The following is a 27,917-nucleotide window of genomic DNA, read 5'->3' as shown; positions in this document are numbered from 1 at the left end:
TGGTTTTAACCAGCTCATACCAATTCATTCATCCCGAGCGGGCGCGTATTAATGCGTATGCTGAACCACGGCAGCTTCCACAAAGCCCCACACAACTAGTATGTATCTTAACTATGTGAAATAGGTTTATAGACTAAATTTTCTATTATTCTTCCAATACTCCAAGAACGAAGCTTTAATGATGCTTCTAAAAAGAGTTGCTAGTTCGTTGCCAATCACATCATCAAAAGCACTGGTAAGTAAAAATAGTTTTAAGACTAAATTACAGTAAACATGAAAGCTCCACAGTTTTTAAACCCAAAATATAAATCAACATTGTTCAATTATAAATTTAAACCAAAAAAATATATATATTGACTACCGAAAAGATGAAAGCAAGATTCTCATTGACCAATGCTCGCTTGGGGACAGGTTTGTCTCTTTAATCTGGGACCCTTGCTTTCAGCTTTAAACAGATGTTCAAGTCTGTAACAGGTTGTAGCTCAGGTAAAATACCATGCACTGCACTTCATTACTTCAAAAACAGCAGGAACACACAGGCTGGAGAGTGGTGGTGAAATACAACTTGCTGTTCTCAAAAAAAAAAAAAATTAGGTATCACGGCCATGTTTTACTAGTCCAAATCTAAAAGTTCATTCTTCAATTCCCAAGTTTCTGAGGCAGTATTAAAACACAATTACCGGTCGAGACGTCTGTTTTTAACCTGTAATCAATTATCAAGTTCTTTAAGAAGTTTTTTTTTGTTTTGTTTTTCAATTTCAGTTTTCACCAATGAAAATAATTCGAACTTGCATTTTCTTTTTTTATTTATTCCTCCACGTGAAATATATGAAAATATGTTTGTTGAGCGCAACAACGGTGGAGGGTCAAAAAAAATAAAAATAAAAAATAAACAGGGCCTCCCCAAAAGTCTTCCAAAAATGTAAGCAAATATCCTACTAAGAAGTCCTGATCCGCAGCACACGCTCTTGTCCAAAGAAAGCTTCTTCCCTGTGGAAAGGTAATGTGCCACCACTAAAGGGATACTCAGAACAAGACTGCAGATTGTGGTTCTCAGCATGTGGCACCAGGAGGGAGGGGGGGGGGAAGGCAAAAAAAAAAAAAAAAAGGAAAGGTAGCAGGGGCTATTAAAAAATTCTAAAACAGTTTATGAGATCATGCATATGCATTTATAGTCCATGTGACAGTGACTTTTGGCAACTGTGAAGTGACCGATATATGACTTGCTTTAGAAGCATCAGACAAAAAGGCATATGCTTGGAACCTTTTTTTTTTTTTTTTTTGGGAAATGGTAGCCATCTGGTGGTAACATCTTATTGGTGTGGGACAGACAGACTGTGTTTGTTATCGAGCTTAAAAATTAAATTCTTTTGTTTGAAGATTGGCCGTCGGGTCGAAGTTGTAAGTACCTCCTTGCGTCGCTTCGGGAATGAGGCTGGGGTCTTCGTCAATCTAGAAGGGCAAAACAGACACCATTTGATAAAGATTACAGAGAGGCCGATTTAACACCTAAGGCTCCTGCCCGGATTTAGCCACACTTGGGGTGTTAACAGATATGCATTTCTTAGGTCGTGTAACAACTTTGAAGTTTCAGGATAACTTTTAACAATTCTCCTCTGTTTTGCTAAAGAAAAGGACTTTTGGGGGGGAGGGCAAAAAAAATGTTTCCCTACCTACATAAACACATGAAACTGCCTTATACTGAAACAGACCCTGGGTCCATCAAAATCAGTATTGTCTACACAGACTGGCAGTGGCTCTCCAGGGTCTCAGGCAGAGGGTCTTTCACTTCACCTACTTGCCTAGTCCCTTCAACTGGAGATGCCGGGGATTAAACCTGGGACCTTCTGCATGCCAAGCAGATGCTCTACCACTGAGCTACAGCCCCTTCCCATCTCAGCTCTGTTACTTCATGCCCTTGGGTGCATGCTTTTAGCACAGATTCCTTCCTCTAGCTCAGGGGGTCTCCAACCTTTTTAAGCCCGCAGGCACCTTCGAAATTCTGATACAGAGTGGTAGACACAATCACAACATGGCCATTCTGGGGAGGTGATGCCAATCACAAAATGGCCACCCCAGGAAGCGGAGACATACACATACACACTCAGAGGATGCCCAAACGCTGGAAACGAGGAGTGATTTTTAAAAATACACTTAAAAAGGAGAGAGAAGAAAACCAACCCTGTGGTGGCAGCTGCTGCTGTAATGACGTTATTTTAATCTGCACAGCCAATCAGATCTCCAATGGGTAATCAGAAGCCCTGCTGGGCAGAAGCCCCATCTGGCTCTGCCCACTTAAAAAAAAAAAAAACAACACATGGCAAGCACCAGGAAAGGTGTCATCAAGCTTCACAGTGCCCAAGGGCACCATGTTGGGGACCCCTGCTCTAGCCTGATGATTCTTGGGTCTTCGTGGGAAGGAGCAAGTGACGGACAACGGCAGTGCTACTAGGAAGTCTTTCAGCATCAACCATGCCCACAGGCTCAGGGATGAGGCAGCGGGTTGTACATGCGCAAGCTGGGCTATACGGGCCTTAGAGAAGCACTGGAGAGGCTCCACCACCCTCCCCCAATCGCACCCTCTAGAGCAGTGGTTCCCAAAGTGGGCAGTACCACCCCCCGGTGGGGCGGTGGGATTACCTAGGGGGGCATTAAGAGGCAAGGGGGCTGCAGGGGGGGAGCTAGAGGTGGCCCCCTTCAAGCATGTTGTTCACTAATTTACAATAGATCAAGCTGTGGCACCACGCTGGCAAATTTGGTGGAAACGATCAGAACTTTTTCCCATACTTTGAAGAGCTGGTACGATTGGATCAAGTTCGTCAGTTTTGCTGAATAAATTTCAACTAAAAAGTTTTAGTTTGATTTTGAATAGATGTGCAATTAATTGTTACCGTTTTGAAATTTTATTGTTATTATCTTCTTTAGTGCGTCACACAAACCTCTATTTTGAATCATGCTTTTTATAGGATAGGGTAGGGGGGCGCTGGGGTTGAGTTTGTGGAACCAAGGGGGCGGTGGCCCCAAATGTTTGGGAACCACTGCTCTTGAGCATTAATTGAAGGCATGCATCTGGAAGACCATCCAACTTTCTAAGGAGCATCACAAGCAGCTGGTGCTTGGCTGCTTTTAACTTGTGAGGCCTTGCTCAGCGCTCAATTTTCAAAAGACACGGAAAGGGGAAACTGGCCATTTTGCAAAGAGCTGGACACTAAGGGCTAAGTGCCAGGCTAGATGCAAAACCTAGATCTAGAAGCTGATCTGCTTACAGATCTCCCAGGATTTTTGAAGTGTTAATAGAACTGCCAGATGTGTGCACAGGCAGGGGTGCGCACAAAAACGGGAGTTAACCTATAATTAGCGATTAACCACTGACAGAATAAGCAAGCAAATAACTGGAATAACTTTAAAGATATGTTAAATGGCTATAAAGCATCAATGTATGATTTAGCAGATAGTTATGTACAAGCATGGCCTCCCAATGGGACTCAGCCGGAGGCCAGGTCTACCAAAGGAAGCCTGCCCTGCCCAACAGCTGATAGGCGGGCGGGGGGGCAGGAACCGCTGAGCCGCCCGCCCAGCAATCGCGCGGCTAGAGGGGAGGGAGGCTTTAGCCTCCTAACCATTGAGGGAAAGGGGGACCTGGCCATTCTCCACGGTGGTGGGAGGGGAGAGAGCGCGCCCGCTCGCCTGCTCTCTCTTGCTCTCTCTCTCTCTCTCTCAGGCGCGCCAGCTCCGCAGCCCGGCTGCCGGTGCAAGCGGGCGCAAGAGCAGGGGTTCCGAACCAAGTTCGGAGAGCCGCATTCAACGGGCCAAAGAGCCACATGCGGCTCGGGAGCCGCAGTTTGCAGACCCCTGTCCTAGCTGATGTAGAACGCAGTTAACGTAAGGCACTTCTTGGAAGGTTGGATACACTGTATGTAAGGTTTGTGTAAGTATATGTTTGTTTTCTTTTTTGATAATAAAATTTTATGTAAAAAAGGACAGGAGTTAACCTTTTGACCCTAAGTCAACACTGCGCCTCCTATCCAGCTATCTACCCTGTGATGGGGAAAGCATACAACTCCCCGCTACCCCCATCTGAACCCTCCCACCCTCGTCGAGGATATTTTTACGCCTTAGCCATCAACGTGACCTCGGTTCTCAGCTCTCTGGCCGACCCGTCTGCACTGTTAAGATGGAAAGCAACATCCTCAACAGAACGCTTCAAACTACTGCTCAGCGCATTTGTAACAGCCGCAGAGGTACTTACATCGTCACCAGAGAAATACTGATCGATTATTTCAAACGCTAGTTTGTAAATGTCTTCGTTCTCGTGTTGCTGCAGCGCTTCAATTTTCTCTAAACCTGGTCAAGAGCGATGCAGGAGAGAAACACAAAGGCAAAAAAAAAAAAACATTAGCTGCTTTTAAAGCCACTTAATGCTCGAGGGCACTTGCTTCAGCTGTACAAGTGTTTCGAGTCCTACGAAGAACACAAAGGAAAAAACACAATGAGCGTGGCCATGAGACAGAAGGGCCTCAGGAACCCCAGATTCAACAACCCACTAAAGCAGAGTACTGCACAATGTTGTCAAGGAGGTAGTTGGGTGGGAGGTAGTTATGAATTTCCTGCATTGTGCAGGGGGTTGGACTAGATGTCCCTGGTGGTCCCTTCCAACTCTATGATTCTATAAATAAATTGGAACAACCCCATTTTAAATTGTGCTTTTCTCTTGTGCAAAATCAAATACTTGAATCTTTGTTTTCACACCCTTTCCCGCTTCGTGCTGAATTTCCCCAGGAAAATATGTGTGTTCCCAGCATTGGAACAGTATATGTGTAAACAAGGTAAGCTGTAAGCGTAAATTGTGATTAAAACGTGTAAGAGAAAAAATGAGCGGACGGGCACACTGAACCCATTTGCAATGGAAAGCATCCAGAAATCTTACCTCCGCACTCTTCAATAATCTCTGCTATTGTGCTTGCCTCATCACCAGCCATTATTAGGATGTTTTTCAGCCCGTCCAAAACCACCTGCACCACCTGAGAGTCTTTGACTGACAGCAAGTTACAGAAAGGCGGGATTACGCTCTGCTGTACAAGGTATTCAACCTGAATAGCAGTGGAAAGCATTTAGAATGACAGAGGCAGGAATATGAGGCTTTAAAATGTACTTGTTGACAGCGACTTAAAAGTCAGAGAGAGGGGCATGCATGTACCTGATCTTTTCTTCCGCTTATTGTTAAGTTGCTAATTGCCCAAGCAGCTTCCTTCTGTGTGCCAAAGTCTCCCTAGAGGACATAACAGGCAATTTATTAGCAACAGAACGTTTGTTGGCTTCTTCAGACCCCGGGCTAACTCAGGGGTCCCCAACCTTTTTGAGCCAGCAGGCACATTTGGAATTCTGACACGGCATGGTGGGTGCAGCAACAAAATGGCTGCCGCAGGAGGTGGAGCCCGCCACAAAATGATTGCCACAACTTAACTTCCTTGCTGCTTCATGAACACATGAAGCTGCCTTATATTGAATCAGACAGTATTGTCTACTCAGACTGGCAGCCGCACTCCAGGGTCTCAGAGGCCTTTCACATCACCTGCTTGCCTGGTTCGTTTAACTGGAGAGGCAGGGGATTGAACCTGAGACCTTCTGCATGCCAAGCAGATGCTCTGCCACTGAGCCACAGCCCCTCCCAAGCTTCAGTAACACGGGGAAGATCCTGGTGCTGTGGTGGCAGCTGCTGCCACAGCAACATTTTTAAAAAAATCTGCACAGCCAATCAAATCTCCACTAGTCAACCAGAAGCCTTGCTGGGCAAAAGCCCTTCCTGCTCCCCCCCCCCTTCCTAAAAACACTTGGTGGGCACTCTGGCTCCCGTGGGCATCATGTTGGGGACCTCAGGGCTAACTTGACAACTAAGAGGCAAGCCTGGCAGTTCGACTGACCTTAGCCAGCTGGTGAATGATCATCGGTATAAGCCCAGCATCTATTACAGCTTGAACTTGCTGCTGATTACCTGCCGTGATATTGGAAAGGAACCAAACCGCTTCCTGCAACCAAAAACAAAACCTGTATTTAACTTCAGGCTGTAGCCAGGTAGAAACATGGTGTGTTAATAAAATGGGGACTTCAGAAACAAGTATACTTTGCTGTCATTTAGGGTTGACGAGCAGCCGTGAGAAAAGTCAGCTTGAAGTGGGTTCCGTAACCAAGGTCAGGCCATGTTCAAGGAGCCGTAATTCGGATATTCGCTTCTACACATGGCAAGAGGAGTGCAGAAGCTGTGAGGGTCAGAGGCCCACCCTCATTCTCACTGTGTGTGTGTGTGTGGGGGGGGGGGGGTCAATGTCCAAACTGGAGTAGTATGCTTAACTGGAAAAACAAAAGCCAGGAAGATGCATCTCAGCAATGCAAGGCTGAATTATTAGCTGGTTTTTATCCTGTCTTTTAGGCTTAACAGGTTCTTCAAAGCAGTGGACAAAAAGTCAGAGGAAGTCACCTTGTAAGACTATCGGGGCGGGGGGAGTGACACAGCGTCTGGTTAATGAGGGACCAAAATAAAAACAATTTCTTCAAAACTACCTCAATTACATTCATTGTGTAGTACAGAAACTTACACCATGAGAAATTTTGCTTAAGTTTAACTGAGGAAGCCTTCATGTCTTATTAAGATGACCCAACTGCACAGCTGTAAGGAATGGATAAAAAGCTAAAAGCAATCCTATGTACTTTTTTTTTTTTTGCTGTTAAGTCACAGCTGACTTATGGCAACCCCCCCACCCCCCGGGTTTTCAAGGCAAGAGACCTTTAGAGGTGGTTTGCAATTGCCTGCCTTCACATCACGCCCCTGGACTTCCTTGGAGGTATCCCATCCGAATACTAGCCAGGGTTAGGGCTGAGAGTGTGTGACTGACCCAAGGTCATCCAGCAAGCACCCATGACATGAGTGGGGATTTGAACCTGGTTTTCCCAGGTCCTAGTCTGACACCTTAACCCCTACACCTCGCTGGCTCTCTCCTATGTACTTAGGGGATAGGTAATTTATTTGGGATATTTACATGCCACCTCTTCAGAGCTGTTCCTGTTGGCAGCAAAGGATAGGACTCGCAATAATGGGTTTACATAGCAGGTGGAAAGGTACCATCTGAATATAAGGAATACATTTTTTACAGTGAGAATAGTTCAGCAGTGGAATAAGCTACCTAGGGAGGTGGTGAGCTCCCCCTCATGGGCAGTCTTCAAACAGCAGCTGGGAGAGCACTTGTCAGGGATGCTCTAGGGCTGATCCTGCATTGAGCGGGGGGGTTGGACTAGATGTCCTGTATGGCCCTTTCCAACTCTTTGGTTCTATCATTCCAAACATTTTACAGTATGAAAAGAACTTCCCGTTACGGAGCTACAGGAAAGAACTTTCCAATCTTCTCTTTATTTTTGACAGTAGGTCCCAAAGCAATGTCAACGCCATCCTTCTTTGGAACCTGGGGAGGGGGGGTGTCACTCTTTTCAGAATTAAGAAAGACCACTTGATGCACAGCATCAAGGATTCTTGTTGTTAAGCTACAGGACGCAGGATAGAAAGTTTTTAGAACCATCACAGACAGCCAAGCACTTGCCTTGTTTATCTTCTCTTTCGGATGTGTCAACAGATTCGGGAAGTGCGACAGGACGTCGCAGTTGAGAACGACCTGCGTCTGCTCATCGGTTCCGGTGACTATGTTGCCAACCGCTCTCAGCGCTGCCGTCTAGGGTTGAAGAAACAGGAGGAAAGTTTTAAAAGGCTGTTCACGCACCCGTTCTTGGGCCAGTCCATATGCGATGCCGGCATGCAGGTCATAGGCCAACTGGAGTTCTGTGAGAAAGCACGGAGTTCGCACACCTTCCTCAACCGCATGATAGACCTTGAAACTAGACCTACGTAGGTAAGCCATGCCCATCCCATCCACCCTTCCCCTTTATTTTGCAACAGAAAGATGACACAAGCGAGCCTCGCGCAGGCTTTCACGCTCAGGTGCTGTGACTGTTTGGCCTCTGCTTTGTCGGTGGTTAGTCTCTACCCCTGTGGCTTGGGACCAGTCCACATGTCCTCCCAAATTCAAGTAGGTCTGGCAGCACTTGTCTAGGTGTTGTTCTGGAGGGTATTTGCAGGACAAAGGGGGCGAATTATGCAATACAACAGATGAGCACTGATGAATTTCCTGCAATGTGCAGGATTGTGCATTGATGAATTTCCTGCATTCAGGATGCAGGGGGTTGGACTATATGACCCTGGTGGTCCCTTTCAACTCTATGATTCTAGCAAGTGCAGGCCACTCTGTGTGTGTGTAAAGTGCCATCAAGCTGACTTAGTGTGGAGGGGCTGTGGCTCAGTGGTAGAGCATCTGCTTGGCATGTAGAACGTCCCAGGTTCAACTCCCGGCATCTCCAGTTAAAGGGAGTAGACAAGCAGGTGATGTAAAAGACCTCTGCCTGAGACCCTGGAGAGCCGCTGCCGGTCTGAGTAGACAACGCTGACTTTGATGGTCTAAGAGTCTGATTCAATATAAGGCAGCTTCATGTGTTCATGGCAACCCCACTCCCCCAGGGTTTACAAGGCAAAAGACAAACAGAGGGGGTATTGCCATTGTCTGTCCCTACGTAGCAACCCTGGACTTCCTTAGTGGTCTCCCACTCAAGTACTAACCAGGGATGGCCTTGATTAGCTTCTGAGAACTGACAATACTGGGCTAACCTGGGCCATCCAGGGCAGGCCACTTTACAAAAACCAAATTCTAGCCCTGAAGGACAATCGTTAACTAGCTTGGCTACAGAATGGTGTAGTCCTGGCACAAAGGCAAAACCCAGGAAGAAGGGTCCCAATCAAGCTCTACCAGCTCTTCCACTCATAACTCTAAACATTTTGACCCAATCAAGATGCCATTGGCCCAATTTATTTCTATTTATTTACTTCATCTATACCCTGCCTGTCTCTCCAAAGAGGAACCCCAGTGGCTTACATCATTCTCCTCATAAGAAACCTGTAGATTAGGCTGAAAGCATGCGCCTGGCCCAAGGTCAGCCAGCAAGCACACCAAAAAAAACACAAAAAAAACCTTAAGTTGAAAGTATCCTTCAAAGTAAGTTTTTCAAGGGCCCACCTCAGCTATGGCATGAGGGTACCTTGGGTGACTGCATCACATCCGCTCCTTCCTCTTCATGGGACGGGCATCATTAAAGCAGTTAGATATGACATAACAGGCTTGAAGTCCGTAACATTTGCAATGTTCAGTCGTGACAATGGCCAAAATTTAATTTAGCTCCCAACAGGCTGAAAAGGGGACTACAAAATTTAAAACAAACCGCAACAAATCGATCGGGGCTTGGGCAGTACGGGAGTGATGCCGCTTCTATCGCCAACAAAAGAAAGCCTTACCTGAACCTTAACCTCCTGGTGGCTCAGAAGAGGAACTAAAAAAGGTACCACACCCGAATCGATCACCATCTGTATTTGTTCATTGCCACCGTCTGTTAGGTAGGACAAAGCCCAAACCGTGTCCACAAGAATCTACAGAGGAGAGACGTTTCACCTGTCAGCATAGGGCTATAGCAAACATCCAAGCCAGATTAACATGGACTTGACAGTTTGAAAATTGGGGGGGGGGGGTGGAAGGTAATCAATACATTATTTATGTAACTTTCTAGCATTTCCTGTGCTCGAAAAGAATCCTGCCCTATATACTCTTCAAGGCATGCTCCAGAATTCAGCCCTGGAACAGTCTAGAGAGCAGTGTTGGTTGACTCACACCAAACAGATTAACGCTGACAAAATTATCACAATTATTATCCCGGAGGAAATACTAACAAAAGCAGGAGTAATGTTCAGCCAACCTCGGGGCAGACACATTTTTCCAGAAAAAACACTATCAAGCCCACATGCTACCATACACCATTCAAGGGTGTCTCATTGCCCCAAGATTTGGAAACAAGACGGATTTCTAATGTTAAAAGCACTGGTTGAAGCAGGCAGCCAGATACAAAGAACCTAAAATGCTGTTGCCGCAGTGCCCTCATGCACCACAGAGGCCCAGTTTTGCAGTCCGGCAGCAGCTCCCCCACCCTTTCCTTGGTTGCCTCCTATCCAAGTACTAACCTGGGCCGACCCTGCTTAGCTTCTGAGATCTGACAAGCTCAAGCTAGCCTGGGCCAACCAGGTCAGGACAATATTATTTCTATGGAACTTTTTTGTATCAATTCTGGAAACTTTGAATTGAAACACAGCTCAAATATTAAAAGAAGCCTTCAGAAATAAATAATTAGAACAAAATTTCAGTATTTACTTACATTTATATCTGTATGGTATATGAGAACACACAAGGCTGGCAAAATCTGATGGAAGAGAAAAATTATTCTAGTAAGTCCATTAATGTTAGAGAAAGCAAACACACACAGTGTAAAATGGCAATAAAACTAAGGCAGACTAACCAGAACTACAGCAGGTAGTTTTAACTACTGATTACATTGTACACAGATTTAATATTTTATTTTACTTATGTAGAACAGAAAATGTTAAATAGCAATTTTATCTTACATTAGAAGGAACAATCAAGAGCCCAGACTCATTTTTAGGTGCAATTACTTCATCATCCGGCCACTTTTAACCCACAAGCTTGCAAATAGCCAAAAAACTCACTAGTCCCCTACAGTAACAACTCATCCAATATAATTGTCCTATTTTTTATTTTGTTCAGCTTTTATACTATGACCAGCTCAGAGGTTGTGGCTACAGAGCAGCAGAGACACATAATAAATAAAGTAGCCTCTCCTGCTCTTGAGGAGATTCCATGTCCTACGTCCATCCGCAAGCGGAACTGGCAATGCTGGGAACCAGTTGCAACGGCAGGGAACGTCCCACTCAGTTATTGGATTTAAATGTAGCTGCTCTGTGTGCCTCAGGGCCATGCTAGACACAACATGGGCACAGTCTCCTGAAAGCTTAAAAAAAAAACACCTTTATACTTATTGCAACTGACAGCCTTTTTTTCTTTTTAAAGAAGTGAAATGCAGCTAAAGGCGGTGGCAAATTTATTTGGCACAACGGCGGCAGTGAAGGAGTTCGAGAGTATTCCCACTGGCCATTTTTCCAGTCACGATTGCCCACTGCCGCCTCCTGCTGAGGAAAGGAGATAGAATCTTCCCCAACTGCTCCAGTGTAGGAAAACATATAGGTGGAACATCACTGGAAAATGGCCGAGGGGTGGGGGCTGTTAAAAATGCAGCCATGCTGCTTCTCTAAATACATGTGGAGATACCTGGGGCTGTTTTCAGTTGTTGTTTTAAAACCCTGTGTGTATCTACTGACTCCAAAAGCATTCCCTTACTCAGTGGACTGTTCATGTTTTTAGTCTCTTGCTGACGTCAATTGGGTCTTGTCATCCCTTTGATCTCTTATCTGCCTATACTCTTTGACAATTTGGCTCAAGAGCAGGGGAGGGGCCATGGCTCAGTGGTAGAGCATCTGCTTGGCATGCAGAAGGTCCCAGGTTCAATCCCCGGCATCTCCAGTTAAAGGGACTAGGCAAGTAGGTGATGTGAAAGACCGCTGCCTGAGACCCTGGAGAGCCACTGCCGGTCTGAGTAGACAATATTGACTTTGATGGACCAAGGGTCTGATTCAGTAGAAGGCAGCTTCATGTGTTCATGCACTTGGTATTTTTCTTTGCAGTCAGATAAGATAAACAAACCCCTCAGATACCACTGGGTCTCATAACCAGTAACCAAAATCGGGCACAGAAGTGCCACCATGGGGAAAAATGACATGCGGCGAGGCTGGGGTGCAATTCTCTATTTACCTCCTGAACGGTCTCCATAGGCGGTGGGGGGTCCTTATTCCTGCAGAGATTTACAATGACCCATGTGACGTTCCGAAGGAAGGTGATGGGAATGGAAGGGTTGATGAAGGAGAGAAGAGGTTTGACAACTCCCAGTGATATGACATAATCTCTACACTGGGGACCATCACCTACAGAAATGAAAATTGTTTCAAAAGATTACATTCACAATGGAGAAAACTCTGAAATGTATGCAAATGACTTATGTCGGGACACTGATGTTCTATGTTTCCCCATTAGGAACAGTACAGAAAACGTTACTGTTCGGCGAAAAGTCTAAGCGACGCAATTTGTCCTACTTTTATAGCAAGCAAGAGAAGCGAAGTTATCAAGACAAAGATGTTTAATTATTTAACGCTATTGCACCAAGAAAAGAACTTAGAGGAAACATAGTCTCATGAGGGTAATGTCAATGTTTAAAATTAGGTTTTTAAAGCCTTTAGAGGCTGTTGCTTTCTTCTTCTAGAAATATAGCTAATCCTTACCAATAATATTCCCAAGAGCCCACACGGCTTGTTCACAAACATTCTGATGCGGCGAATGGAGCAGTCTTAAGAAGAGAGGCACTGCATCTGTAAGAGAACACTAGTTTGATGTAAGTGAAATACAGCGTCTGCACAGAACAGCACTTCATTTTACTGTGTATCCCCGTAATTATTGGAAGGAGTTATGAAATCAAGTGACAATGGTTCAGACTGGATTAGAAATGCATCTTAGAAGAACTATGGAGATAATGCTTATCCTTAAAAAAAAAGATGCTGCTTTTGGAAGGGGGAAAAGGAGGAGCAGCCTAAAATGTTAGTCTAGGAAAGAAGGTCCCTAACATTTAAAGCATCTTCTCACAATACAAAGGCCCACTACCCTGTGACAAAGAAAGCAAACTCTGCCAAAGGGCCTTGTCGATCACAGCGGCCATTTCCCAACTTTCTCTCAAAGGTGATTTAGCAGGACGCAGAAGTCAGGCAGCTGGTTGGTAAGGGAAACCCTAACCTGGGACCTAACTTTGGGGGAAAGAACAAGAGGGGTGCTGCGACCTCAGGGGCTTCGGGCCCACCTCGCAAAGCTGCCTGACTATTCCCTCAAGTTCTGGAAACACAGAAACCGCCCACCTTCTGGGAGATTGCCTCAGATCTCCCTCCCACCCACCCACTGTGACTTTCCAAGATGAATCATAGAGTTGGAAGGGACCACCAGGGTCATCTAGTCCAACCACCTGCACACTGCAGGAAATTCACAACTACCTCCCCCCACACCTCCAGTGACCCATACTCCATGCCAGGAAGATGGCCAAGATGCCGTCCCTTTCATGAACTGCCTAAGGTCATAGAATCAGCATTGCTGACAGATGGCCATCTAGCCTCAGCTTAAAAACCTCCAAGGAAGGACAACTTACCACCGCCCGAGGAGGACACACTGATGCATTTCCAGGGCTTCTCTCCACCCTCTAAGTGAGGAAAATAATAAAACCCTACACTCCCATCCTCCAAAGCCCATTGGGTGGAGGAAGGAAAGAATCTTACCTACAACTTCTGGCACGCTATAGTTTTTGTGTTGACCCATCTGAAGCATGGCTAGCTCTGCAGCTGTCCCAGGTACAATGATGAGGGTCAATTGACCATCATTAAAACCACTGCCAGGGCAGGCATCAGACCTGCTTTTCCCAAGCAAGGTCTACCCTGTCAGTGTCCAGGATAGAAATGGTAACAGAAGTGGGGCAGGGTGCGGGGTCTGAAAATCTATTTCATCATTTCCCCTTCACTTGCACAACTTGTGTAGGAGAGATAAGACGATGCTTGGAAGGTGCCTGGAGATCCCTCCCACAGCCTCGTATGTCAGTGAAGAGGCACCCCCACCTTTGATCTTGGCCCTGCTCCATCCTGACCCAACTTAGATTAATGGGAGGGGCTGTGGCTCAGTGGTAGAGCATCTGCTTGGCATGCAGAAGGTTCCAGGTTCAATCCCTGGCATCTCCAGGTAAAGGGACCAGGCAAGCAAGTGATGTGAAAGACCCCTGCCTGAGAACCTGGAGAGCTGCTGCTGGTCTGAGTAGACACTACTGACTTTGATGGACCCAGGGCAGCTTCATGTGAAAAAAGCACCTGCGGATCATTCTCTCCACCCCACTTGCAGCAACTGTTGTGAGGGATCTTCAACACTTGCTGCCTTGTCTGACCCCTCAAAGACTGGAAACTGCTCCCCCTTTTTACAGAGAATTCAATTCTACACCCCACCCCCTTACGAAATAATATGGGAACATTCTCCATGTTACTCATCTGGACCAAGCCACATACTTCTTCCAAAGCAAGCATGATACACACGAGGAACTGCCAAAGAAGTCTCTCACTATTCATGTTAACATGTGGGAAGAGCCGTACCTCAGTGGTAGAGCATCTGCTTGGCATGCGGATGGTTCCAGGTTCAACCCACGGCATCTCCAGTTAAAGGGACTGGGCAAGTAAGGTGATGTGAAAGACCTCTGCCTGAGACCCTGGAGAGCTGCTGCCGGTCTGAGTAGACAGTACTGACTTTGATGGACCAAGGGTCTGATTCAGTATAAGGCAGCTTCAAGCGTGTTCATGTGCCTCCTTCACCAGCAGATATGCATCCATACCCCTAAGCTAAAAGACTCAGAACACTTACTAGATTGTACAACTGCTTGAGTCTGTGCAGAGGTGCCCGATGCTATGTTAGTCAGGGCCCACGCAGCTTCAAACTGTAAGGAAGGACTGTTAAAAAAAAAGACAAAGCGGCATTAGCATTTGCACTGCGTTCTATAACTAACGGCAAGAGAAAGGGAGTAAATGCTGAAATCTTACCACAGCATTCACTACCAAGCTCTGTAATGCTACTCCTATGCAGGCTATGACTGAACAATATTTAAGAAGTGTACACTAACGTTTAATTACGGTGTTGGAAAGAACTGGGAGAAGTAGGAACCGATCTGCAGATTTCTAACAGGACCCTTCTCATGCTGTTTGCTATTCCACCCCCCCCCCAAAAAAAAACACCAGGTATAAACACACCATTTCTGCCATGGAAAGTTCACAGTAGCTTCCTCTTAATTTAACACAGAATAACACAAGACATTCAATTTCAGGACTCCCAAAAGTAAGTATTTAGCTAACACAAAGAGGAGGAAATGAAGAATAACCTCAGTCAAGTAAAGGGGGAGAAACCTAGAGACTGTTTATTTCAGCGAGCAACCAAAACAGGTCCTAAATACACCAGGCAGGCCTTGTAGCCAGAGGGCAAAAGTACAGCTCAGACCTGGACTCACTGGTGAGTCTCAGCTGCAGATCACTACCTGCCTCAGTAACAATGACCTCCCTTACAGGGCTGTCTTAAAGGTGAAGTATTTGGGCAAATTGGAAAGGCTACATTAAACGGTTAATCATGATCTCTGTAAAAAAGGATAGGAAGCTTATACAACGATGTAAAGTTATCACAAAACTAGGGTAATGACAGTACAGAGAAAAGCCTCCATGATAATTTGTGTATTCTGTATTAGCAAATGTATTAACTGATCTTTAACAGGAGGTTTCTGTAAAGGTGAAAATGAAGCCCAAGATTATTCTGCTAGGTACACTATCAATGTTTCTAAGAACATTAATTACTCAGATGTATTTTGCTCCAATGATACTGCTGGCTTTAGTGCATAAGTGAGGCCTTTTGGCTCCTGCAGGTAACCTACAGGCACAGAAAAGATCCAAAAGACACAGACAGGAAAGGCTGTTTAACTGAAGAATTTTTTGACAAACCAGGAAGTTCCCAAGTTCATAAACAAACCATCTTTGACTTTTTTGCACCTGGACCCATTTTGTGGATTTTTTTTATTTGAACCCTAGAGCCAAGTTCAGAATTAGATTTTTGATAATACATTCTCCAAATGGTCATGCCATGGAATTCACTTCACCCACACAAATTAAATAAATAAGTTGCATGTTCTAAAAATACAAATAACCACACCCTTCAGTTCATAACGTATTTTTTTCAAAAAACATGTTTAGGTTATACACAGAATACTGCGAAAAGGGAAACCACGACTTACTTATCATCCCTTTCTAAACATTTCACCAAGATGGGTAAAATTCCAGATTTTATTAAGTCATCAATAGGAGGATTTCTGTCACTCGATAACAGCTTTCTGTAAAATTAAAACAAAAGAGGTTAATGAAAAGAACAGCAACTGCACTCCAGCCTTTCAAATGAAGTCTGAACAAACACTCACCTAGCAGCCTGGACCGCACTGAGTTGGATGACGGGGTTATCACTAGTAGCATTCTGCAGCGTTAACAAAGATTCCAGAAATTTAGAAGTCAAGAATTCAGAAAACTAATTTGAAAGAAAGAACAAGACTGCTCAGCAACTTACCTGCAATATAGCTTCTAGGGTTACGTTTTGCTTGAAACAAAAAACAGAGATGGTTTAGTTATAATTTTCATTACAAATCCAACATTCTTCACAAAACAAGGAACAACCCAACTGTTTTAAATGAATGCAGTTTCCTAGTTTACTTTTCCCCACAAATACATGGTCCTAATTAAGCTGAAGATTCAAAGGACAGTCTTCTACTTCTTCTAAGTTTTGTTTGTATTAAAAAGTAACTTACTGCTTTGAAATCAGCATCGACATCTGAATCTTCTAAACTTTCTTCCTGGGGCACGTTTCTTTTTTTCAACAGATGCTCGTCTCTTTTGCTCTGAAAACAAAGGATCAAAAGAGGGTCCTTACTATTTGTCAATGCTAATTAGTTCTTTAAAATACATATATATGTATTCACATAAAGAAACTTGCAGCTACATTTAGTTGGAATGCGTATTTAAATTTTAATCCAAGGGGTGGCAAGTTATTTAAATTCACGCACATGTGCAAAAGAAATTCTACAGCGCTCATTACAAACAGCTTTCTTTTTGTTAAGGTGTCTGCAGAACAATTTCCTGACCAGCAAGCCAATTTCCTGCTGGGCAACGGTGAAAATGAAATTAGTGGTGGAGGACCAAGATTCTGATTCCATCTGCCAGGTGACTGACACGCAGGTTCCGTGTATGACACTTTCTGAGTCCAGCCCTCTTCCAAAGGACTCGGTACAGCATGTAAGATGCTCACCACCTAAATTTTATCCTCACGTGGAATAGGGAGAGAGGATGTGAATCCAAGTCTCCATGTTCCTACTCCAATACTCTACATACCATATCTCTTTTCTGTACCTGTGTTGGCAACAGAGAAGTCCCAGTATAAATACAGCCCCCAATGGGGCTAGATTTGGCTTGGGGGCTTGTTGCTGCTGACCCCCTCCATCTATGCTCTGCTGTAAAAATGAATGTTCCTTAAACATGCATATTAATACACTCTGAGCAATGAGAGATGGATGCTTATTTCATAGATCGATTCCATTTACCAATGGGAGTATCTCAAAGTCAGACAGCGAGACAGCACCTGTTTTAATCCTGTACAAGGAAGTGTGCTCTAACACTCAGCACACACACTAACCCAGGGGTGACAAACATAAGGCCCATGGGCTGATCTGGCCCCTTGAGAGCTCTTATCCAGCCCGCGGGCCAGCCAAGGCAGCCACACACCCCCACTCTCAATCTGGGCTAGCGAGGCATGGCCCGGCCCGACCAAGAGACATTTATGTCATATCCAGCCCTCGTAACAATTGAGTTTGACACCCCTGCACTAACCATTACAGCATTATCAGCAACTTCTGCTTAACACAGTATGAAGTAGCCAAGGATTCTGTGGAATTATTAATAGCACAATAAGCAAAGCAAGATACTGTGTACAATACTTGGATATGTTACAGTTGATTATCACACACACGCAATTTTCTTTTATAAAGGAACAGAATTTATTAAAACTTCCAAGGGACACAAGCTTTATCTTTTTTTTTAAACTTAAAGAACAGTTTATTATTGCTATTTAAATTAGCAATTAAAAAATTAGCATTAAAAAAATTTCACCATCAAACGAGACAGTATTTGCTTTATCTGCTTTTAAGTTATCAAGTCAGAAGCTACTTTTCCGAAATACAAACTCTTAAGAGCTGAATGAAACCTTGAGGTTTCTGTGAACATGAAAGAAAAGAAAGTATCTGTTGCAATTTAACTTAAATGTGTCACTGGTTAGCAATACATTATTGCTCTGAAAGTCTCCTGCCTACAGTGAACACATGGAGTTGCCCGACAACAGAGGCAGACCGCCTGGGTCTATCGAGGTCACTCTGGTCTACTCTGCCTGGCAATGGCTCTCTAGGATCTCAGGTATAAAAAGGTTCGTTCACATCACCTGCTACTTGACTCTTTTAACTTGGGACCTTCTGCGCGCAAAGCAGATGTTCTGCCACAGCCCCCAAAGAACTTTTCGTAACAGGTTCCCACTTGAACAACAATAATTACTACTACTACTAGCTGATGTGGCATAACTGAGAAGCCAGATCATGAGAAAGAACAAAAATATAGTAGCTGTTTTTTGTTTTTTTTAAGTTTTATTGTTAGAAAGTGCAGGAAAAAAAACAGGAACATCAGAAATTAAGAAAAAAAACTGCATAGATACAAATACCGAAAGAAAGAAAAAAGATCACAAAGATTACATAGACCAAAGAAAAACACCATTCTTGAACTTCATTTGCAAAATATGGTAGCTGTTATAACGTCAACATGGTTCAATAAAATTTCCCTTGCATCGCTCTCGACGCAGGGCCCTCCTCATGGAGCCCATTCTGCAGGGTGGGAACTACAACAGAAAAAGCAGGGGTTCTGGAAGATGCCAGGGAGGTTACCTTAAGTAGGGGAACAGCCAGCAGGCGGCAGCTTAAGGAAGGTAGGTTCTTTTAGGTATGTGGGTCCCAGGCCGTAAAGGGCATTAAAGGTCACAACCAGTACATTGGGCAGAATTCAGAAAAATGGACAGCCGATCTAGCTGTTTTAAAACAGGTGAGAGATGTTCTTGTAAGCTAGCCCCAAACAATAAGCAGGCTACTGCATTCTGAACCAGTCACAGTTTTCACAATTAATTTCAAGGGCAGCCCAATGTAGAGCTCATTACAGTACTCCAACCATAAGGTTACAAAAATACAGATTAGCATGGCCGAGTTGGCAGAGTCTAAAAAAAGGAGTTGGTGCACCAAAGGCAGCTAACAGAGGAACTCTAGATCACCACATCAACTAGATTTTCAAACAGCAAGGATGAGTCTATGAGCACCACCAAATTATTAACCTGCTGGGCAAATGCAGATTGCTCTATATGGAAGGCTTGAAGGTTGGGAAATGCCTAGAGATATGGGCGGAGCCTGGGGGACGACGGGGACCTCGGTCAGGTACAATGCTATAGAGTCCACCCTCCAAAGCATCGTTTCTTCAGGGGAACTGATCTCTGTAGTCTGAAGATTAGCTGTAATTCCAGGGGATCCCCAGGTCCCACCTTGAGGCTGGAATCCCTACATGCACCAGACAGAAGTGTCATAAAATCTGCTCATTTCCCAGACTGTGGCATTCTTGCATCCACTAGAATCAAGGGTTAACGTGTCCAGCCTCCACAAAACTGATCCAGTGAACTGCTGTCCAGTGGCACAACGATTTAGAGGAACAAATACAGGCCTCAGGGCCTGAGCACATGTGAGAGTTAATAAGTAAGAAGGCAAACAAGGAATAAGCCATGCAATTGCAGACTGCTGTCAGATGTAGGATGTGCTGTGTATTAGGAGAACTCTGTCATCAGGCTCACTACAACAGAGTTTAGGTGGAATCTCTCTCTCTTTTTTTAAAATCAATATTCTGTAGGTAGAACTCCCCACAGCAACTTCAAACGCAAGCAAATGAAAAGAGGCATATTTACCTTCCGAAGCTCAATTGTCACTTCATTTCTGTGTCTTCGCATAGTCTGTAAGAGAGAAAAAAATGGTTAGAGGTTCACAATAACAAATTAAGGAAGAGTTCAGAATACAACAACACTTCAGTTTCAAAGTGAGTATCAGAGTACTTAGGGACTCACAATGGGCCAGCATTACAGAGCCACATCCCACTTCTCACAATGCGGGGTCATGTCGATTTTCTTCAAAATGGGTCGAGAGGAGACTGCCTGTGCTCCCCCTCTCCCTAAATAACTTCACTCAGGCTACTGTCCTCTGGTGAAACTCTGGGACCAGGAGCAAACTAGCTGGGTGGATGTTGCTTCAGGAAACTAGTGTGGATAGGGGAAGGGTTCAGCATTTCCCCCCCCCTCACACTTGCCCATCCTTTATTTTAAATGGAACTTCCATAACACGCCTTATGAGAAACTCCTATAACCCGCCTTGTAACACAAGGGTCAAGGTGCTGCTGTACCTGACACGGCATTATAGGATTTTTGCTAGTAAAAATACCAGTTTCTATGAAAATAAACTTTTAGATATATTTGGCTCCAATTATCTGTTTGCTCTAGTGAATAAGTGAGGCCTTTCGGCTCCTTAAGGGAACTTCTAGGACCAGAAAAGACGCAAGAGACAAGGCAAGTAAGGATTTTTTAAAACTTGTGTGTCCCCTCGCACCCCGCAAACCAGAAAGTTCCCACGTTTGTAGAAACTCACTTTCTGTACCTGGACCTATTTTGTGGATTTTTTACCACCTGTATTCAAGACCCAAGTTCAGAATTAGATTTCTGGTAACACAAGGTTTTCCCACATAGTTGTGAAATGGCACGCACCTCATCCGCACAAATAAAACAACTTGCGTGTTTAAAAATACACAACTATGATGAACGATACCAACGGCGCAAAGGAGGACTTGGGAAAGTGTTTGGGAATTACAATGAAATTTGCTGGGGTGGGGGGAGATATCCACATTTGAAGCATTGTATGTAATGGGCCCAAATCTAAAGAACTATGGCCTACTTCATAAAACATGGCAGATTAAGGAAAGTAAACATGTTTCTGGGAGGGGCAGGTGATAGATCACCGGACTGTTTCTGCAAGAAAAAAAGAACCCGCGTGTTAAAAACTACACACCAATGGCAAACAAAGTAGGAAAGTTTACAGAAGATATCAAATTTTTTACAGAAGATATCAAATTTATTTAGGATAGCCATGTGTGCGCGCTGAGGACCAAAGCCCCAGCCTTCCTCCCCAAAAGTGTCCATTGCCACAAACACCGCATATCCTTTTCTCCCCTCTGGGACGGGCAAGTGAGAAAGCAACGCAACACTACTACGTATGGGCCAGCTGTGATTTGGGGACTACTGGTTGCTTACCCTTTTGCACACATACAACAGAGGCTCTCAGCTTGACTCAAAATGAGCAAAACATAATAATCCAAACTAATTGTACTTAGTAGGATTTCCCCGCCTATCCTCATAGCTAAGTGGGGGAAATATGGGGAGGGGGGGAATCTGTAATTACCTGCATCCTGTAACAACAGTGACAAAGATGTAAAAGGGAAAGCTGCCAGTTGAAAACTGGTGAAACCCCAAACAGTGAATCTCCAAAACAAGGATCTCTCCAAATTGAGTGAAAGAGCAAGAGTCTAAAAAAAAGTTTATAGGCAAGGTCAAAAAGAGACTGATAGGCCTAAACTGAGCATGACTACCCAGAAGAAAAAGATGTGGGGGTCAGGATGAACAGCTCACTGGAAAATTAAAAAACAGCAGGCAGTGGTAGTAGAAAAAGTAAATTTAATCTGAGGATTTATTAAGCAAGCGTTGGGCTGGAAAACACCTAAGAAGCAACTATCATAATGCTATTACATAAATCTGTCACGCTGCTTTGGAAAACTGTATACATTTCCAGTCACCTACTCTCAATAAGTATCACAGAGCTAAAAGTATGGAAAAAGAACGAAATCACCCAAGAGGCCGGAGCAACCTCCTTACAGAAAAGCTGAACTGTCGTTTTTCCTTTTCAAAAATCCAGGTAAAGATGGACATGATCAGGGTTTAAAAGACCATGGACAGTGCAGAGGAATAAATCTTTTTGCCTGTCTTCTCTTACAATACTAGAATTCAGCGTCAACCATTAAAACCGGAAGGAAGCTCAAGATGGACAAGAACTCAAACAAGATCCTGGAATGCACAGGTAACCCTCTGCCAGTTTTCCGAGCTTCGGAAAACATGTAAAAATTGTCAGCAATATATAAGTGCCAGTGGTTAAGGTGTCGAACTAGGATCTGGGAAACCCAGGTTCAAATCCCCACACTGCCATGGAAACTTGCTGGGTGATCTTGGGCCTGTCACACTCAGCCTCAACCTTGGCAAGTATTTGGATGGGAGACCTCCAAGGAATACCAGGGGTGTGATGCGGAGGCAGGCAATGGCAAACCACCTCCGAACATCTCTTGCCTTGAAAACCACACCAGGGGTCGCCATAAGTCAGCTGTGACTTGATGGCAAAAAAACAAAAAAACTTTATTGTTGAAGCATTCAATATTTTACATCCCCAGACCCCACCATATAAGTGGCACAAGCCCTATTTCTTGGGGAAACTGAAGACCACACCAGAGTAGTCAAATTCTACACACCAACCAAACTACACGGTTCAGTCACCAACATCTTCTGCTGAACGGCTCCCATTTAGCAAAGCTGCAGGAGATCTCTTCCTGAGAATCACTGCCAGTCAAGCTTGATTGTATTGATGAATAAGATTCATCTTCAGTTGTTTCCCATTTCATTCTGAGCAGGGGAAAATAAACTCTGAATCACGCAGATCGGTCATTCAGGAAAACACAGGCACTAGGGCAGTACCTTATCTGTCCATCAAGTGTGTCCTGAGGATTCCATGGTTGAGGTTCTCAGGAAACTGGATTCCGCAGCCCATACCAATTCTGTGCTTTTTCTACACTCCAACTTCTGGGATAAGGAAACTCCATTTATGACAGACGGAGACTGCAGTAGAAGTACTCTGTGGTGCTGCCAGTGACTTAGTGCGGGATGTGGATGTAGTTGAGCCAGTTGGCAATAGTGATCACAATGGCATCAAATTAAATTTATATCTAAGTGGGAAAGTGACTGGGAAATCTCACACAATTACCTTTGACTTTAAAAGAGGGAACTTCTCTAAAATGAGAAAACTGGTAAAGAGGAAGTTGAAAGGAACAGTTAGGAGGGTTATATAAAGGCTTGGGGGTTACTCAAGTCCACATTACTAGAGGCTCAGCTAGCTTGTATACCACAGGTCAGGAAAGGTAGTAATAAGTCCAAGAGGTCACTACCATGGCTAACGGGTAAGGTGAAGGAAGCAATTAGAGAGAAAAAGTCTTCTTTCAAAGACTGTAAGGTTTGCCCAAACGAGGCGAACAGAAGCAAACACAAACTTGCCCAAAGGAAATGCAAGCAGATAATTAGAGATGCAAAAAAAAAGATTTTGAGGGACATATTGCTAAACACATCAAAACAAACAATAAGAAATTCTTTAAGTATATTAGGAGTAGGAAACCAGCTAGGGAACGTCCTAGAACGTCTAGACAAACTGCAAACTAACAAGTCACAGGGACCAGACGGTATTCATCCTAGAGTTCTTCAAGAACTCAAATGGGAAATTGCTGAACTTGTAATAAAGATATGTAATATGTCCCTTCGATCAGCCTCTGTACCAGAGGACTGGAGAATGGCCAATGTAACACCCATTTATAAAAAAGGTTCGAGGGGGGACCCGGGAAATTACAGGCCAGTTAGCTTAACGTCTGTTCCGGGTAAATTAGTGGAAAGCATTATTAAAGATAGAATTGTCAAGCATATAGAAGGGCACGGTCTGCTGGGCAAAACCCAACATGGCTTCTGTATCTCACTATCTATCTCACTAACCTATCAGAGTTTTTTGAAAGCGTCAATAAGCATGCAGACAGGAATGAGCCTGTGGATATTGTGTATTTGGATTTCCAAAAAACTTTTGACAAAGCCCCCCACCAAAGACTGCTAAGCAAACTTCATAGCCATGGGATAAGAGGACAAGTCCTCTTATGGATTGAGAGCTGGCTGAAAAATAGGAAGCAGAGAGTAGGAATCAATGGTCAGTTCTCACAATGGCGGGATGTGAGCAGTGGGGTGCCTCAGGGATCTGTGTTGGGACCGGTGCTTTTCAACCGTTTCATCAATGACCTAGAGTTGGGGTTAAACAGTGAAGTAGCCAAGTTTGCAGATGACACCAAATTATTTAGGGGGGTTAAAACAAAATCGGACTGTGAAGAGCTCCAGAAGGATCTCTACATACTGGAAGAATGGGCATTAAAATGGCAAATGAGATTCAATGTGAGTAATGGTAAAGTGATGCATATTGGGGCAAAAAATCTCAACTTCACATATACACTGATGGGATCTGTGCTGGCAGCAACAGACCAAGAAAGGGATCTTGGGGTGGTAGTGGATAGCTCAATGAAGATGTCAACCCAGTGTGCGGCTGCTGTAAAAAAGGCAAATTCCATGCTCGCCATAATTAGACGAGGAATAGAGAATAAAACTGCTATCATACTGCCCTTGTACAAATCTATGGTGAGACCACACTGGGAATACTGTGTACAGTTCTGGTCACCACACCTAAAAAAGGATATTACAGAGCTTGAGAAGGTGCAGAAAAGAGCAACCAAAATGATTAGGGGACTAGAGCAACTGTCCTATGGGGAGCGGTTAAGATGCTTAGGGCTGTTTAGCTTGGAAAGAAGGCGGCTAAGGGGAGACATGATAGAGGTCATTAAAATTATACAGGGTTTGGAGAGAGTGGACAGGGAGACGTTTTTCTCCCTCTCCCATAATACTAGAACACAGGGTCATCTGCTGAAGCTGGAGGGTGAGAGATTCAAAACAGATAAAAGGAAGTATTTTTTCACATAACGCAGTGTTAAGTTGTGGAACTCCCTGCCCCAGGATGCGGTGATGGCTGCCAGCTTGGAGGGCTTTAAGAGGGGAGTGGATATATTCATGGAGGAAAGGGGTATTCATGGCTATTAGTTAGAATGGATACTAGTCGTGCTGCATACCTATTCTCTCTAGTATCAGAGGAGCATGCCTATTACATTGGGTGTGGTGGAACACAGGCAGGATGGTGCTGCTGCAGTCGTCTTGTTTGGGGGCTTCCTAGAGGCACCTGGTTGGCCACTGTGTGAACAGACTGCTGGACTTGATGGGCCCTGGTCTGATCCAGCAGGGCCTTTATGTTCAGACTGATTCAGGGTCAGTATTGTCTGCTCTAACAGATAGCGGATCTCCACGGTCTCAGATCACCTACTACCTGATCCTTTTAAACTAGAAATACAGGGACTAAACTTGGGGCTTTCTGCAGACGCTCTGCCATTTAGCTAAAGGGGCTTTCCCATTCAGTAGACAGTGTTCCAATTACATATTCATGCACCACTCCACTGTTTGATAAAGGTGGTGGTGTAAAGTGCTGCTAAGTGACAGCTGACTTACAGCAACCCCTTAGGTTTATCAAGGCAAGAGATGAACAGAGGCAGTCTGTCATTGCCTGCCTCTGTGAAGCAACCCTGGACTTGCTTGGTGGTCTCCCATCCAAATACTAACCACGATTGACCTTGCTTAGCTTCTGAGATCTGGCTGGCCTAGGACACCCAGGGCAGCAGAACACAGGTTTAAAGGTAGACATGGTATCATCAACCGCACAGAAGTTCCAATGCTTTTTCCTCTCAGGACGCACATGTACCCCCCTCCCACCACAATGTATGGTTCTGCTCTGCCTGCCACAAACTAGGCTCTCCGGGAACAACCCATTGTTCCTTTCCTCTCTTGCATTCAGGATGGTGCAAGAGGATGAGAGATGATCCATTCACCCTAGGAGCCTCCAGCCGCTTCAAAACGTAGCTCAACTGAATAGCACCCATACTTACTGTCCATTGAACTACATAAGCTATAGAGAAAAGGTAATGTCAAGGAAGGGGAGTAAAGGACCAGGTCCCATAAACCAGCACATGTACATTTTCACCCACTGGCTTTTTTTGTTTTGAAGTATGAGAAGGGCAGAGTCAAAGCAAACCCAATGCAAGGGAGTCTCTTGGAGAGGCCGGCTTGTCACTGTTTCAATTAAAGCTCTCTCAGCCCCACCTACCTCACAGGGTGTCTGTTGTGGGGAGGGGAAGGGGGTTTGTAAGCCGGTTCGAGTCTCCCTTAAGCGGTAAAGAGAGTCGGCGTATTAAAAACCAACTCCTCTTCTTCTTCTCGCCTGTCAGGCGGAGCACAAAGAGCTGCCTCGGAGAGAGGGGCTGGAGGCGGCTCTCAGCACCCCAACAACGGGGAAAGACACAAAAGGAGCAGCCCTAAGCAGGCCTACTCCGAGGTAAGCCCCGCTTTATCCAGTGGGGCTTCTCAGGATCGCAGCCGAAGAAGCCCCCCTCCGCAGATGGGTCCGGCGTGCCCCCACGTTGCTTCCCTCCTGCGGGGCGGATGTGCCCCCCAACCCCCGGGGTGGGGTGGGGTAGGGCAGGCCAGCCGGGTGGGAGGTCCCTCCCCTCAGCCCCACAGCGGCACAAAGGGCTCCGCAGCGCCCACCCCCGGGGAGGGAGGGAGACCCTCCGCGCCGGCCTGGGGGGGGGGGGAGGGAAGGGCCCTGGCCCTGGCGGCGGCGGCCGAGGGGGCGTGTGGGTGTGTCGGGCCCTCCGCGCCGCTTCTTCGCCTCAGGCCGGCCGCGTCAGGGGGCCGCGGGAGGACCCCTCCCCCGAGCCGGGCCAGGCCCCGCGGAGCCCCCGCCGGCTGACACCGACCTCCACGTCGCGGCCCTTGTTCTTGAAGCTCTTCAGGCGGTGGTTCTCCAGACCGGCGGCGGCGGCGGCAGCAGCGGCGGCGGCGTTGTCGGCCATAGCGGCGGCGGCGTCTCCCGGCTCCGGACTGGGGCGGCGGCGGCGGCGTGCGCGCGAGCGAGAGAGAGAGAGGGCGAGCCGACGGGGGGGGGCGGAGGGGAGAGGCGCGTTCCGTGACGACGGAGGCGGGGAAAGGCCGGCGGTGCGCAGGCGCGCCTCTGGCTCACTGGCCGGGCGCGGAAACAGGAGGCAGCCCGCGGCACGTGACGCTCCTTGAGGAGCGGCTCTTTTCTTTCTGCTGATGCGCCTGCGCCGCGCGGACTCGGATTCTTATTGGCTGCGGGGGGGGGAGGGGGCTGCGGCGCGCCGGACTACATTTCCCTGCGTGCTTTGCGACACCGAGCTCTTGCATTTCGGCGGGGTCTCCACGGAAGGGGGGGGGCGTGTCTTTCTGCTTCAGGATGTTGATATACAGTTTGAGTGTTCCTTGAGCACAAGATACGCCTTATACTGACTCAGACCCTGGGTCCATCAAAATCAGGATTATCTACTCTGGCCGGCAGCGGCTCTCCAGGGTCTCAGGCAGAGGTCTGTTCATATCACCTACTTGCCTGGGACCTTCTGCATGCCGAGCAGATGCTCTGCAAACTGAGCCACAGCCCCTTATCTGGACTGCTTGGGATCTTTCGGTATATTGGAATATTTTGGAATTTTTGCATATACCTAATGAGATATCTTGGGGTATGGGACCCAAATTCATTTATGTTTTATATACAGTTTATACACAGAACCTGGATATAATTTTTAAAAATACTTTTAATACTTTTTGTGTACATTTAACCATCAGAAAGCAAAGGTGTAATTATATCACCAGGCTACAGAGGTCAGTTGCGTGGAGAAAAGGGCAGCTTTGGAGACCCCAGCCCCTTTCATTGCGGAGACATACCTTTCCCCTTACATCTCTGCAAATAGGGTGCTAGTATGGGGATCTGACGAAGGGCGCTTTGGCTCTCGAAAGCTCATACTCTTGTTGGTCTCTTAGGTACTACTGGACTCACATCTAACTGTTCCTTTTATGAGTCTAAACCACACGCATCAAACATGGCCCAGCTTTTACTGCAACGTGGGAAGAACCAGGGATATTGAACTGGAAGTTTTGGACCAAAAAAACCACTAATATATATATATCGAGGACCCAAATCCAGGGTGAAGGGAGAAGTCTCTGGGCTCCCCCTCAAACACTCCAGGGAGGGTTGTGCACAGTCTCTGCTCTTTACAGGCTCTGAGAAGCCATTTTTCTTCGCAGCAGCAGAAGTCACACACAAACCACACAACAAAGCCACACGGGTGGCCCTGATGAGGGCAGAAA

The 27,917-nt window shown here is 45.6% G+C and overlaps 1 protein-coding gene across 1 annotated transcript; it reads right to left on the bottom strand.

The window, feature by feature from the left end:
- Positions 1-1,100: 1,100 nt before the first annotated feature.
- KPNA3 (karyopherin subunit alpha 3) lies at positions 1,101-26,649 on the bottom strand. Its single transcript, XM_056856250.1, has 17 exons — positions 26,513-26,649; positions 19,677-19,721; positions 16,450-16,539; positions 16,212-16,241; positions 16,069-16,121; positions 15,889-15,984; positions 14,481-14,566; positions 12,326-12,412; positions 11,802-11,971; positions 10,294-10,338; positions 9,386-9,517; positions 7,586-7,718; positions 5,922-6,022; positions 5,198-5,269; positions 4,928-5,090; positions 4,250-4,344; positions 1,101-1,452 (listed from the first exon to the last, which is right to left on the bottom strand). Exons 1-17 carry the CDS (start codon positions 26,606-26,608, stop codon positions 1,354-1,356), a joined length of 1,593 nt encoding a protein of 530 aa, XP_056712228.1. The 5' UTR covers positions 26,609-26,649; the 3' UTR covers positions 1,101-1,353.
- Between the last annotated feature and the right edge of the window lie 1,268 nt (positions 26,650-27,917).

Source organism: Euleptes europaea, chromosome 10 (assembly GCF_029931775.1).
Source record: "Euleptes europaea isolate rEulEur1 chromosome 10, rEulEur1.hap1, whole genome shotgun sequence".
Taxonomy (NCBI): domain Eukaryota; kingdom Metazoa; phylum Chordata; class Lepidosauria; order Squamata; family Sphaerodactylidae; genus Euleptes; species Euleptes europaea.
This window is presented reverse-complemented; position numbering and strand designations above follow the sequence as displayed.